Source organism: Lepisma saccharinum, chromosome 6 (genome assembly GCF_977018435.1).
Source record: "Lepisma saccharinum chromosome 6, izLepSacc3.1, whole genome shotgun sequence".
In the NCBI taxonomy this organism is placed as follows: domain Eukaryota; kingdom Metazoa; phylum Arthropoda; class Insecta; order Zygentoma; family Lepismatidae; genus Lepisma; species Lepisma saccharinum.
The window spans coordinates 34,251,287-34,264,284 of record NC_139234.1 but is presented as its reverse complement, the minus strand read 5'-3'; the positions used below and the strand labels follow the sequence as shown (position 1 = coordinate 34,264,284).

Sequence of the window (12,998 nt, the reverse complement as noted above, 5' to 3'; positions counted from 1 at the left end):
AGGAGATGTAACTAGCTGTTTCAAATCATTAAAAGCTTGGTGATGATTCTCCTTCCAGTCCCACTTGTTATTTGATTTTAGTAAATCATACAAAGGAGCAGCTATCATTGCAAATTTGTGAACAAATTTTCTCCTCCAATTTACTATTCCTAAAAATTTCCTTAGAGCCTTCTTGTTTTGAGGAACTGGAAAATCCATGATTGCTTGGTTCCTTTCAGGATCAATATGAATGGTTTCTCCAGAAATCACATGGCCTAGGAAATGTATTTCAGTTTGGAAGAACTTGCATTTCGACAATTTAATAGACATATTAGCTGTCTTCAGAGTTGATAAAACATAACGTAAATGTTCTAAGTGGTTTTGAATTGATGGAGAGAAAATTAAAATATCATCAATATAAACAATCAGGAAAGAATTTGTATGATTGCCAAATATTTTATGCATTCTATCAACGAACACACTCACGGCACTTTTGATTCCAAAAGGCAAAAAATGGAACTCCATCAAAATGCCTCTATAAGAAAATGCCGTAAACTTAAACGACCTTGGTGTCAAAGGAATCTGAAAATAACCGCAACTAAGGTCAATAGATGTGAAGTATTTTGCTCCCTTCAATCTTTGTAGTAATTCCGAGATAGGCTCTACCTGTGTCATCGGAGAAATTACGTGTTGGTTTAATTTACGGAAGTCGACCACTGGTCTCCATAAACCTCCCGCCTTTGGGACTATGTGGAGTGGATTCCTATAGGGAGATGTGCTTTCTTGTATAACGCCCCACTGTTGCCATTTTTGTAACTCTCTTTCCATATCATCCCGTCTAGCATAAGGAACAGGATAAGTGGGTGCTATTATTGGCACATCAGTATCCAATTGTATATCGTAAGCTTCCACATTTGCTTTTTTAGGTCTGTCAGAAAATAAAACTTGGTATTCGAGAAGAAGATGAAATAACTGATCCAAACAATCAGATGGAAGAGTATTGTTCATGTACGCTGCACGCCGAATATCTTCCTCCGAAGCGATGTCAGATGTTCCTTCAATTTGTGAAGTGGTTGAAATTGGTAATTTGCAAGAACGTACTATTCCCTTCATTGACGGAAGACTTTCTTCAGATTGCACTAAAAATGGAGCAATTATTTCCTGACCTAATGAATTCGAAAGCATGACGGTTGCGTTGCTGTAATTTATAATCGCCTTATATTGCCACAAAAATGGCGAACCCAAAATTAAATCAGCGTGTAACTGTTTGACAATATACAGTCCCATGTGGAAAAACTCATTTGCTATTTGAACTGTTACATATTTGAAACCCATTACCTTTATACGAGGGTGGTGTGCCTCTCATGCATGCGTAAAACTGGTTTCAATACGCATGGCCATCCACCTGTGGGCGAGTGGGAAACTTACTTTCTGGATGCGCCTAATATAAAGTGTGCGCTTCACTTTATTTTGCATTTTGTATATAATTTGCATTACATCATGATGAAATGTGGAAGAAAAACTACTGCTCACCCCTTTCAAAACACTCAAAGTAAATATTACAGTTGGGAATCTCTCATTTTGTCCTTCCATCGAAAACAAAATATGTTGAACGTGTGTTTATCTTCATTTTTTGTGTAGAATATTTGTGTGTAATAGTGATCTGATATTTGTTATTCCAGGTCGAGGTGGAAATCTATGGATTAATCCTGAAGGATGTGCCATGTTTTCTATGCAACTGTTTATTCCATCCAGTTCTTATCTGGGCCAACATCCATCCATCTTACAACATCTGGTGACTCTAGCAGTTGTGCTGGGTGTGACTTCCATGCCAGGTTATGAGGTATGTTATTTCAGTTCATTAATAGAAACCATAAACAGAGGCTATGATAGAATGTGTAAGAAAGTCTACCAGTTGAAATTTTAAATATCGATCACATGGATTTGGTCTTTGTTATGTTTGTGTGCAGATTTAGCACACGTTAAATCATTTATTTTTAACACTTATGTATTCAATTTTCCCATATGCCTGCATCTTAGCCTATCTATACATGTTTAGAGTCAGTTGATGATGGCAAGCTATTTCTTAAGTACAGTGATAAGAAAACACATCACCATCAAAAGTTATGATGTAGTAGCATCATGCACTTTGAATAAATTCCTGAAAATCATAAGCATTGCTAAGTAGAGTTAAATTAATTAAAATTAAGTCCAAAGATTATAATTTACATCTTTCATTGGAATGTAAATTGTCAACATTAGCATATTCATGATGCACGATGGAGCATGTTAAACATGGTAGATTTATCAAGATGGAAGCGATTACATGTTTCCATGCTGTCTTCTATTCAGGAACCTTGTAATTTTGAAAATTTCATGCCTTGATTGTCTACAAGTTTAAAACCTCTTGGATGCATGAACCTGAAAATAATGATGGAAGTAGACCTTTGAAATTAAAAGGCTTTTGAATGGAATGCAGTATAGAAATACAAGATCTCTTCACTTTTGATATGACTTGTTTTCCGTTACAATTTGGCACATGCAGCAGATGTACTGTGTAGGAATCATAAGGTAATTCCACACAAGTAAAACACTGACAGTGAAAAAAGGGGTGACTTTGTGGCTCAGTTGGGTGATTGACGGCATGATATGCCAGAGACCCGGATTCAAGTCCCGTTTAAGCTTGCATTTTCTACATGTTTTCAGTGTCTGGATAAATTTTGAATTATGTGATTAGTAAAGGCTACTAATATTTCAATGATTTGGTAGAAATTTTTGACAGAATATGTAGAGTAAGACTTTGCCCCCTTCTCTAACTGTACTGTTTATTTTCGTAGGCACTGGATTTGCGGCTTAAGTGGCCCAATGATATTTATTATTCTGATGAAGCTAAACTTGGTGGAGTGCTAGCAACCAGTGTTTTCCTGGAAGACAAATTTGTGTTCAATATTGGTAAGTTACACTCTATAGCAAACTAATTCTGTATCATAAAGCTAAATGACATGAAATCTGTTATTTGTCTTACAACTATACCTCAAATTATGCAGTTTTGTGAATTTTTTGCTTCCCAATGTTTCTACCAACTGTTGTGTGATGTAAACCTGCCTGCTCAATGATTTCCTGTTCAGAAAAAAAAAAACAGCTGTGCAACCTCAATATCAACTTTGATGAAGCATCCTTGATTTTACACATATTTTGTACCTTAGGCTGAGTTACTGTACTATAGTTACTAACAACAGTCCACACTGCTACCAGTTACAGTAGAGAACCCTGAAGAAATGAATAAAAACTTTGAGCCACATGAAGTACAGCTCTCCATATTTTTATTTCTTAAAAAATGCCAGTGGGTGCATAAAGAATCTAAATTCATATTGTTTAGCTAGAAATGTGAATACTAACCTGCCACAGCTTCCTCTAATTCCATATTCAAGATACCTGCAGTTTCCAGAGAGATTATGTGACATGGAAAATATGTTAAAGGAGTGCTTTAGGATTTGTAGTGTTGACTTCTCAGTATATAAGGGTAGTGTATTGTGTGTTATACACACATACATACAAAGCAGATAAGTATAATATTGGTTTACTTCTATATGGCACATATAATACTGTGCTTCTTTCCTGTAATTCTGATTTAGATTTTACCATGAACCAGGAAGTCTCATAGTTCACAGCAGAAAGAATTAGAGGAAAACACTCATGAGTGGAACAGATAAAACACTAAGTATTTAAGAAATTTACTTTAATTGTGAATTTTTAGTTATGAAAAATAAATTATTTAAGACGAAGAGAGAAGGTAATTGACCTTTGAATATTTTAGTGGAGTTGAAGGGGAAATGCATCAGTTAAATGATTTTTTTTTTGTCAAGGGTTGGACATAATACAAATTAATGAACAATATGTAAAATACCTTCTACCGGGGTGTTCAAATAAATGTACACACACTTTAAAAGCATGTCGTACATGCAATAAGCTTCAATTTGCGTTGGCTACGGGTTCAACATGTAGTACTATCGTTCAGAAACAGCAACAGATAGCGTTAGTGTTCAGCGACGTGATGCGATGCAATAAGTTGAGAAAGTGCAGCGATGGTGCAAACACGGCTGTCATCCAAGGTGCAAAAAAAAACATTCTGAAGCGGTATTGGAAGTTCGAGAATGTGTGAAGTGCAACGACAATGGAGGCAGGAATATGAAACTGAAGCGCCAACATGTCTAAGCATTGCTCGCTTGCACGATAAGTTTGAAAGGGAAGGAACAGTGATGGATATATATAAGGGCTTGTGAAGCAATCCCTGTGGCTACTCTGGAAGATGTCGTGAGAAATGTACAGCATTGTGTGCAAAGGTGTTTGCAGGCTGGTGGTTTGCAGCTTGAGCACTTATTGTAATTGCACGCAGGAACTGTGTCTATGTTGTAACTTTTTCCTTTGTATTGTTGTAATACTCACAATAATATAGCAGCTATTCCATTTTAAAGTGTGTGTACATTTTTTTGAACACCCCTGTACTTGAATTTTTAAGATTGTTGACTCACATGATGTAATAAAGTTACAGCATTTAATTTAATTTAAAAAATTGAGGTTCAGGGCACTTTAACATGCAATAATAAATATTTCATGCCAGTGCACCCCCATGATATAATAATTAATCTCCACTGGTTTTCTCATTTGAAGGGTGCGCTGTTAACCTGAGCAATAGCAATCCAACAACATGCATCAATGATCTTATTCGCCACTACAACACCGAGTACAATCAGAACTTGGCCATAATCCCATATGAGAAGCTTCTAGCCAGAGCTTTTTCCTGCTTAGAAGAACTCATTGCCTTGGCACAAGGAGGCAACATGGACAAAGTGATGGAGTTGTACTACCAATGCTGGCTTCATAGGTAAGTCCTCCAGATTATTCCTTTTGCTACAGATACATTGTGGAATGGAAGATAGTGATGTTAATAGTTGATTAATTTGTTTTGTCCTGAACTGAAAATCCTGGCAAAATCTGACAGTAGAGTCCCTGAGTCATTGGACAATAAGGGAATATTCTAAAAAAACTGGAAAAATCTAGGAATATAATGTAATCATCATTGTACATTTGGTGAACATGTATTTTTCATATATTTGTAAACTCTAAATAAGTGTTTTGTATTTGTATACTGTAAGAAACAGTCTCTCTAGCACCTGGAAACAGTGCTTTTGCATATCCATTCGAAAAATAAGATCCTCGACAGAGTTATAATAAGTTAGTGCATTGCAAAGTGGTCTAGAAATGTGTTTCAAAATTAACATTAACAGCATTCTCTTCAATGACATGTCTACATGGTTGGCTCATGTGTAGAGGCATGCATATTTCATTTTTGACGGAAAAACAAAATGTGAAATAATACACGGTAATGGGTTTTTTTCTCCCATGAAAGGTGTGATTTGCATTTTCCTACCATGTTTTGCCAATAAATTATGTATTGTTTTTAATCAAATATATGGTGTTATTCTCCATTTTAACACCGAAATGACATTTTATGTACTGCTTTCGACCCTGAAATGTGTCCAGTTTTTGTACCGAAATCTTGATCTTTTATTTACAATATATGTGGCCCTACTTATATGGTATTCTAAATTCACCTTGAACTCCCCTCATAGAATGGCATGGAAATGTAGTTAAATTAAAGTTCTTCCGTGAACAATGTTATTAGTTCTATATTTTATTATATGAAATCGTGTGTAGTTAGGCTAATTGGGACTGGACCTACATTATAAACTGGGATCTAAATCATTATGTGCCTCCACTGGGGATCAAACCAAGATGACAGAGTTACCACTATGCCATAATCCCATAAAGTAGTAGTAATAGAATTATGTTTGGTATTTCCTGTCTTTACTAATAATTTTTTCCTTTCAATTCTAGTGGCACAGATGTGATAGTGAAAGATTTGTCTGGCAACACCCAGCATGCCACCATAGTTGGGGTGGACGAATACGGCTTTCTCAAAGTTCAGTCCCGAAGCGGGATAATCACCAGTTTGCAACCCGATGGCAATAGCTTCGACATGATGAAGGGCCTGGTGTACCCCAAATGAAGGTGAAAGGGAAGCTTGTAGTCGTGGTTTGTTGCTGCAGTAGGTCTTTTCGTTTGTCCTTAGGAGGGCTCACGTGGGAGAGAGGAGTTGCTTAAATGTTGGTGTTATTTTTTTGTACTCTCTTGGTGGAATCGGACGTAACTGTTTCATCTGTTGGAGTGTAGTAGGTGTTGATGTATTTTTACTCACGGCTCTCCCTTGAGCTGTTTGCCTTAACTGTGGTGGCATTTGTGATTAGGCTGTGCAGTCGTATTTATAGGTTAGCGTTGCTGCTAGTCTTAAAGCACATTAAGACCAAAGAGAAATATGTGATTGGCATGACTTTAATGACGTTAGTGAAATTGTTATTATTTTATATATTTAATTTTCTTTTTTTTGAAGGGAGTAATTGTTATAGTCTGTTGTTCCTCATTGTTCCTTATATATATTTAACTGGTCTAGTAGGGATTGGAAATTTTCAAAGAACGCTCCTTATCTGCTTTAACGAATTTATATATTGTTGTGATTCATGTTAGTATCATGAATGTAAACAAAATATATTCTTTTCCACATGCACAAATTTTCCTTAGTGACAACAAATAGTAGTGCTTTATCGAGCTTCTCCTAATAAAAGATTAACAGTAGAATCATATTTATACATTTACGAAGTATCCACTTGGAGTTTTGATATATTTTTACAGTGTCATGCAGTAGGTTTATGATAATGTGATGTTGAACTACTATAAAACTAATTAATATAATGCCCACTATATTTCTATAATAATAGAGATGTGGTTTATATGTTACTATATGACCAAAAACCTAGTTTTGCCTTGTAGAAGTCTTCCACTTAAAATATAATGCTTTTTGTTTGACAGAAACTTTCACAATTCATAACTAGGGTTCAGATTTTTATGACCTAAAAACTGTAATATGCATGCATTTATGCCCTTAAAATTAGCAAAATATGACCTTAAAAACTGAAAATATAACGAATAGGATATATGTAAAATTTAAAATGACTGACATTTAAAAAATATATGAAACTCAATTTACAAAATAAAATTCGGCCATCAGTACTGAACTCTTTTTACCGAACTCTCTCACAAAACTTTTTAATTTCACACTCTCTGGGCATTTCACATTCGGCATCTTGAAATTATAACAACGTACGCGTTACCTGCAAAATTCGTTCCCCTACTTTGAAGCAAAGATGGTCTCTGGATGAAGTGCGAACTGGAAGCTTCAAACTCTAAACGACGGGATTCCTTTCTCCCCTACCTTGGCACTGATACTCTCCCTCACTGAAAATAACGTACACTTCCAATGCTGTCTGGTTGCCGTGTATAGAAGGGGAGGAGAGGGGCAGAACAGCTAACGATAAGGAATGAACAATAGCCTAACAATCTTTAAGCCGATTGCGGACAACGAAAAGGACGATTGGAAAACAATTTCACTGTTTATTTTTTAAAGCACGTCCAGGAAAAATACACCGTTGGTTATATTTCAACCAAGGTATAAAACAAACTGAAAAAAAAAATCTGCCGTTTAGATAAGTTTGCAAAACAAGCCAGGAATTCCTCACTGGAAGTACTGTGTGTTGAACATAAAAATATGCTTTTATTCCACACTTTTGGGCCACAATATGCCCTAAACCGAAAATATTGTAGAAATATGCATTTATATGACCAATAAAAACAGTGTTATTGATTTCATAACACTAAGAAACGTGCTTAAACTAACTTTACAAACAGAAAAGCAGCCCCTGGTAAAATATGATGGCATAAAAATCCGAGCCCTATTCATAACAATATCAAAATTATGTAGTATGCGAGACAAAATTTTAACAAGTCTGAGTTCACTTCATTCTTTTACAGAACTACAAATAAAATGTTATTTAGTAATACTTGTTACAAACTAGTTTGTAACAAGTATTTCAGGTTTTATGATTATTCCAATTTGAGATTGGATGAATTCAGTTTTAATTTTGAAGCTACTCATTTAGCAGAAAACCTATGCATTTGATGACATAATAAAGTGCTCATATTTTATGAAGATTTAAAAGAAAAATATAATATGATGGAGGGAACTTATTGAGTTAAACTGAATTCACGTTCCTAAAAATGCTGACGCAACACCAAATGTAATTCCTGAAGTTGTAGTTGAAATGCAGTTAGACTGGAAGGAAGACACACAAAGCGTGGGGAGGTTCGTGACTTCTTCAAGATGTAGCGCTAGTGTCTTAAGCAATACAGTCAAGACACTTCCCAAATTTCAGAAACAGATCTTGTTCACAAATACAACTTGCTTCCCTGGTCAATGTTCAATTCTGCTGCTATTCAACAAAAGCAGAAGGTAAGATCCCACTATCCTACAGTTTTTCATGTGGCCATTTACAGTTTGATGCCAGGATTGTGAATCCAACAAGTCATTCTAAAACTGAGTGTAAGACGAATATTCATTCCAGGAATGTCAATTTGTCATGCCAGAAATTAACATTTCATGACAGACTGTACACCACAAATGAAGCCATAGAATTGCTTCGAGATTTGATGATTTTTCATGTCCTTTCTTTGCTCCAGGGAAGCATTTGACTCGGTAAGGGTCGATGAAGAATCAATCTTTATTCTCTTGTGAGCCTTGGCATCTAAACTGTTGAGGGAAGTGACATTTCTCTATGCACACTTACCATATAAATGCAGGATTTATTGTGTATCAGCATCTTTAGTTAGAAATTCAAGGGTTGAAACCATGGCCAAGCTAAATGTTCTCACTGTCTTTTCATTCATTTCATTAAGTTAGATTTTTAGCATTTACCAGTTTAGTAATTGAATGTGGCAGAGAAGAAGAAAAATCAGAATTAAAAGTCTTTGAACTTTCTTTCCTGAAATTAACGAAAGCAGATATGCAGTATAATGCATCTTTGAAATTTCTTTCCCTTCTACTTCTGTTTTTTGTTAATAAAATCAAATGTTTTAGTATAAAACTGCAATGTACACATGTGGGTTGTTGGAAAAGTCTCTGACCTGACATAGGTGACACTCTTCAGTCACATTCTTAGATTGTATTCAAATCCTAGGCAAAGAGGCATTTATCATCAGTGTGATTGTTCTCCAGTCATAAGGCACAATGTTCAACCGATTTCAACTTGAGAGGTGGGGATGTAAGCAATTCCATTTTCTTTTTTATTTCCTGTCGGCCAAGGGAGGAGTGACAGATGCAACTTGTATGACCCCTCTCTCTCCCATCAGCCATGCCTTAAATCGACCTCTCTCATGAAAACCCTACCTGTAGGAGGTTAAGGTTGCTTAGTGAATGCAACTGCTGCAATACAAGGAAGAGGAAAATGGAGGGAGAAGTTGCACTGCCAAGAGAATAGCCTTCTGACAAACATTATGGCATCTCCACAGTTGGGAAACGGGAGTTATGGCACACAAGATCATGAGATACTGTGGACCAGTGGCGGCGATTAGGTTTCAAAATGGGGGGGAGGGGCAAGAACAGTTTACTTTCCCTTGGTAGATAAGGTTTAGCTTAGTGTGGGAGCAAAACTGGCAAAAAGTGGGGGGCAACTGCCCCCTCATCCCTCCTAATTGCCGCCACTGCTGTGGATACAAGTGTGAAGCGTGAACAACAATATGAATGTCAGCTTGTGATGCATACTTCATCACCACAGCATAAACCTACCAGGGTAGAACCAAGTCTGGTAATTTGTAAGAGGCAAATTGTGCATATTGTGGCAGAATCTTTATCTATTTCCAGATAATCTGTGTCAGGCTCTGGACTTTTCAAACAATCCTTGTACTTGAAGATAGAGATAAAGGTGCAAGCAAAATTGTAATATGATACACATACCTCTGTTGGTACGAGTTTCTCAATTTGTGTGTAGCCTTTGCAGACGTTCAGAAGGGAATGCAAAGAAGTACTCAGTTCACAAACGATGCTGGGAAATTCTTGCTATTCCTTGTTGAGTTTGAGATGTGATGGACTGCAAAACATTGTTATGCAAACACGAATAGAATTTTCAGCTTGCATTGATGTTGCAAGAAAGGAGAATTTAAATTCTGACAAAGTTTTTATCATTGTAATTTTTTTGTATGTGCAGCAAATACTATTTTGTGGTGGCGACTCCAAAATTGAAAATTATATTTGCTATGAACCCCATATACCAGGCTGTAAGAGAAAAGGTTTGTACCTTTTTTTTAATAATATATTTTTAGTGTGGTATATTTTTGTATGTTCTGAATTTTTATAGTTAGTAATGTCAACGTTCTTCTTTAAACATATCATATTTGTTTCTAAATCATGCAAATATTTTTTTGATCAGTCCTTTGGGGAAGATGTTCATTGCTGATAGAAATCAAACATGAACTTTAGGAAGTTTGCTTCAGCATAAATAAGAAGGGAAAGAATCTTAAATGACAAGATGCTGCTTATTTAACCAGATGCATACCTTTTTTATTTCTCCTTCTTGTCTTAACCATTCACCTTACACATTTCGCTCCAAATGGACCAAATCATTTAAATTTTTTATTAGTGTTTTTGCTCTTCCTGGTTACTTGGATAACTAATACAACATAAGCCCTAAAAGACAATGGTATTGAGAATAGTACATATAATGAATAATGATTTTTCACTTGTGTACAAAAAAAATCCATTTTGCTCGTGAAAAATATTGACAGTATTGCCATTCAAAAGCAGCTGAACTTGACGATGCTCCAAACATAGAAAATAATAGTTTAATTAATCCAAGTTGAATCAGGCTAGGCTACATGGAACTAAACGAAATGTTTAAATGCTAATTTTAAACTTCAATTGCGAGTCTCTCTGGACTTCACATCATTGTCAGGCTACTCTGTTAATGAGTACATCATAACACTGAAAAACAATTATGCAGTTCAATTGAACTAACTATATGGGATGTGACACAAAGACGACATCACAACTTTTCAATAAGTTGTAATCTCATATAGTGTTTACAATAACACTATAGGCAAAAACTTGCAAGAAATATAAAACAATCCCATGTAACTGTGTGAAAGTGAATTACAAAAATTGGGGATGTGCCGAGGCCGATTACAGATGTATGAAAATTGGCAGAAATTGACATATCGGCATTGGTATCGGCAAAAATCCGATATTTAAACTGGTACAGATTATACAGAGTTTTTAACTTCTAATAAGTTTTATATTTTAGTTTTGTAAGATTTATTGAAAATTTGGTTATGATTCGTCATTATTGTAGAGTTTTTGTAATAAAATTATTGAAAACTCATTCAGAGGATCAACCTAACTATAAATCGGAAATAAGACAGTACATTGCTGAACGAGGATCTGCTGTTGTATTGGAAATTCAAAAATGAGTATTCAAACCTGAAGGAAGTGCTGAGAAAATACATGGGCATAGCTGCTGCATCAGCATTCAGTGATTGAGTGTTCAGTGTTGCTGAACAGATTTGTGATAAGAGAAGAAGTAGGTTACTTCCTGAAGTGCTTCCAAATCTCGTGTTTCTGAAGATGAATCTGGCAGAACAGGAATTCATATTGCATTTTTAAGAACTGCTTGTGTACTAATGTTAAATCTCTTGAGAACCCATGTTCTTCTTAAAGGTTCACAAAACATTTTGTAGATGCAAATGTACATTCGCATCTCTTGAGAATATATATGTATATACATATGATATGCAATAGAAATGTACATACCAAATTTATTTTTGTCATGCACAAAATAACATCCCATTTCTGTTTAATAATCTTATGTATCGGAATCGGTTAAATATCGGCATCGGTATCGGTTCCAAAAATTATTTGTGAGTACATCGGCATCGGTACATTTTCAGCTTCGTCACATCCCTAACAAAAATCAACAATGATTGGTAAGGAAATAAATAGACAGATTACCAAGTAATGGAAAATGTTTGAGATCTCACATGTGGTACAGCAACCGGCAAAAATTTCAATTCAACTACATTACTAACACATTTTAGGGAGATTTTTTTTTAAAAAGTTTTCATAAAAAAAACTTCTTGTTAAAATGAGTTTTGTCTATGGTACTCAATATATATATTCAGGTATTCTCTCTCTCTCTATATATATATAGAGAGAGAGAATACCTGGGCTTCTTTGCATCTGAGAAGAAATTAACTGTAGCTATTCATTACAAATGAATAAAATAGTATTTGTACACTTCTCACTAAATCATGCAATTCTATAAATTGTAATTTCAATTAACAGTTGGAAATACCTAGTTCAAGGATATAGTCTTTGTAGAGGATTATTTATGGTAATGTTGGAATTGTCCAGTTGTAGGACAACCAGTTTTTTTTCCCCTTTCTTTAATCCATGTTTCTATGGGTGATACCACAAAATTGAAAGTAGCAATATACTGTGAGTTGTATGAAAGTGTAGTAGCTCCATACTTTTAACTCAGAATTAGGATTAGAAATTATTGGAATATACCTAAGCTGAAGCCTTCCTTAGTGTGCATCCTAAATGTAAAAACATACTATGACTGTTGGCATATACTCGTAGTAGAACAGTAATTTATAAAAGTATTTTAATTGCTTCCTTCTTTTTAAGTGTTTGTAAGTGTTAATTTAGGTTTAACTTTTTACGTACATCATTTTCCAAGGCAGTGGTTGTAGTTTTGGAAATAAATTACTCCATTAATACCAACTATACTGTGCAACACCTTTTTTGTGATAGATTCTATTATTTTCCAATTTATATTGATCACAGCTGCTGCATCATGTTTAACCAACCATGTGTGATCTTAAATAGGCCTAAGAAACTAGAAAAAATGTTGCGATAGCAATCAATATCAAGTGCTGGTGCCTATTACATGATGATGATGGGTATGGCAAGTTTTGGGTATATATTTTGCATTATCTTATCCCTTCCTCTTTCTTCATTTTCCATTTGTCCTGCTATTAGAAATCCTGGAAAAATCAACTGTTTGTGACAGAGATTG

General features: G+C 35.2%; 1 protein-coding gene across 3 annotated transcripts in view; it reads left to right on the top strand.

The window, feature by feature from the left end:
- Hcs (holocarboxylase synthetase-like protein) overlaps positions 1–12,704 on the top strand; it is a 49,869-nt gene extending 37,165 nt beyond the window's left edge. For all 3 annotated transcript variants that reach the window (XM_083123739.1, XM_083123740.1, XM_083123741.1), the window contains exons 13-16: positions 1,662–1,822; positions 2,817–2,931; positions 4,651–4,864; positions 5,878–12,704. In XM_083123739.1, coding sequence (XP_082979865.1) covers positions 1,662–1,822; positions 2,817–2,931; positions 4,651–4,864; positions 5,878–6,049 — 662 coding nt within the window. In that variant the 3' untranslated portion in view covers positions 6,050–12,704. The remainder of the gene's footprint in view (positions 1–1,661; positions 1,823–2,816; positions 2,932–4,650; positions 4,865–5,877) is intronic.
- The last annotated feature ends 294 nt before the right edge of the window (positions 12,705–12,998 follow it).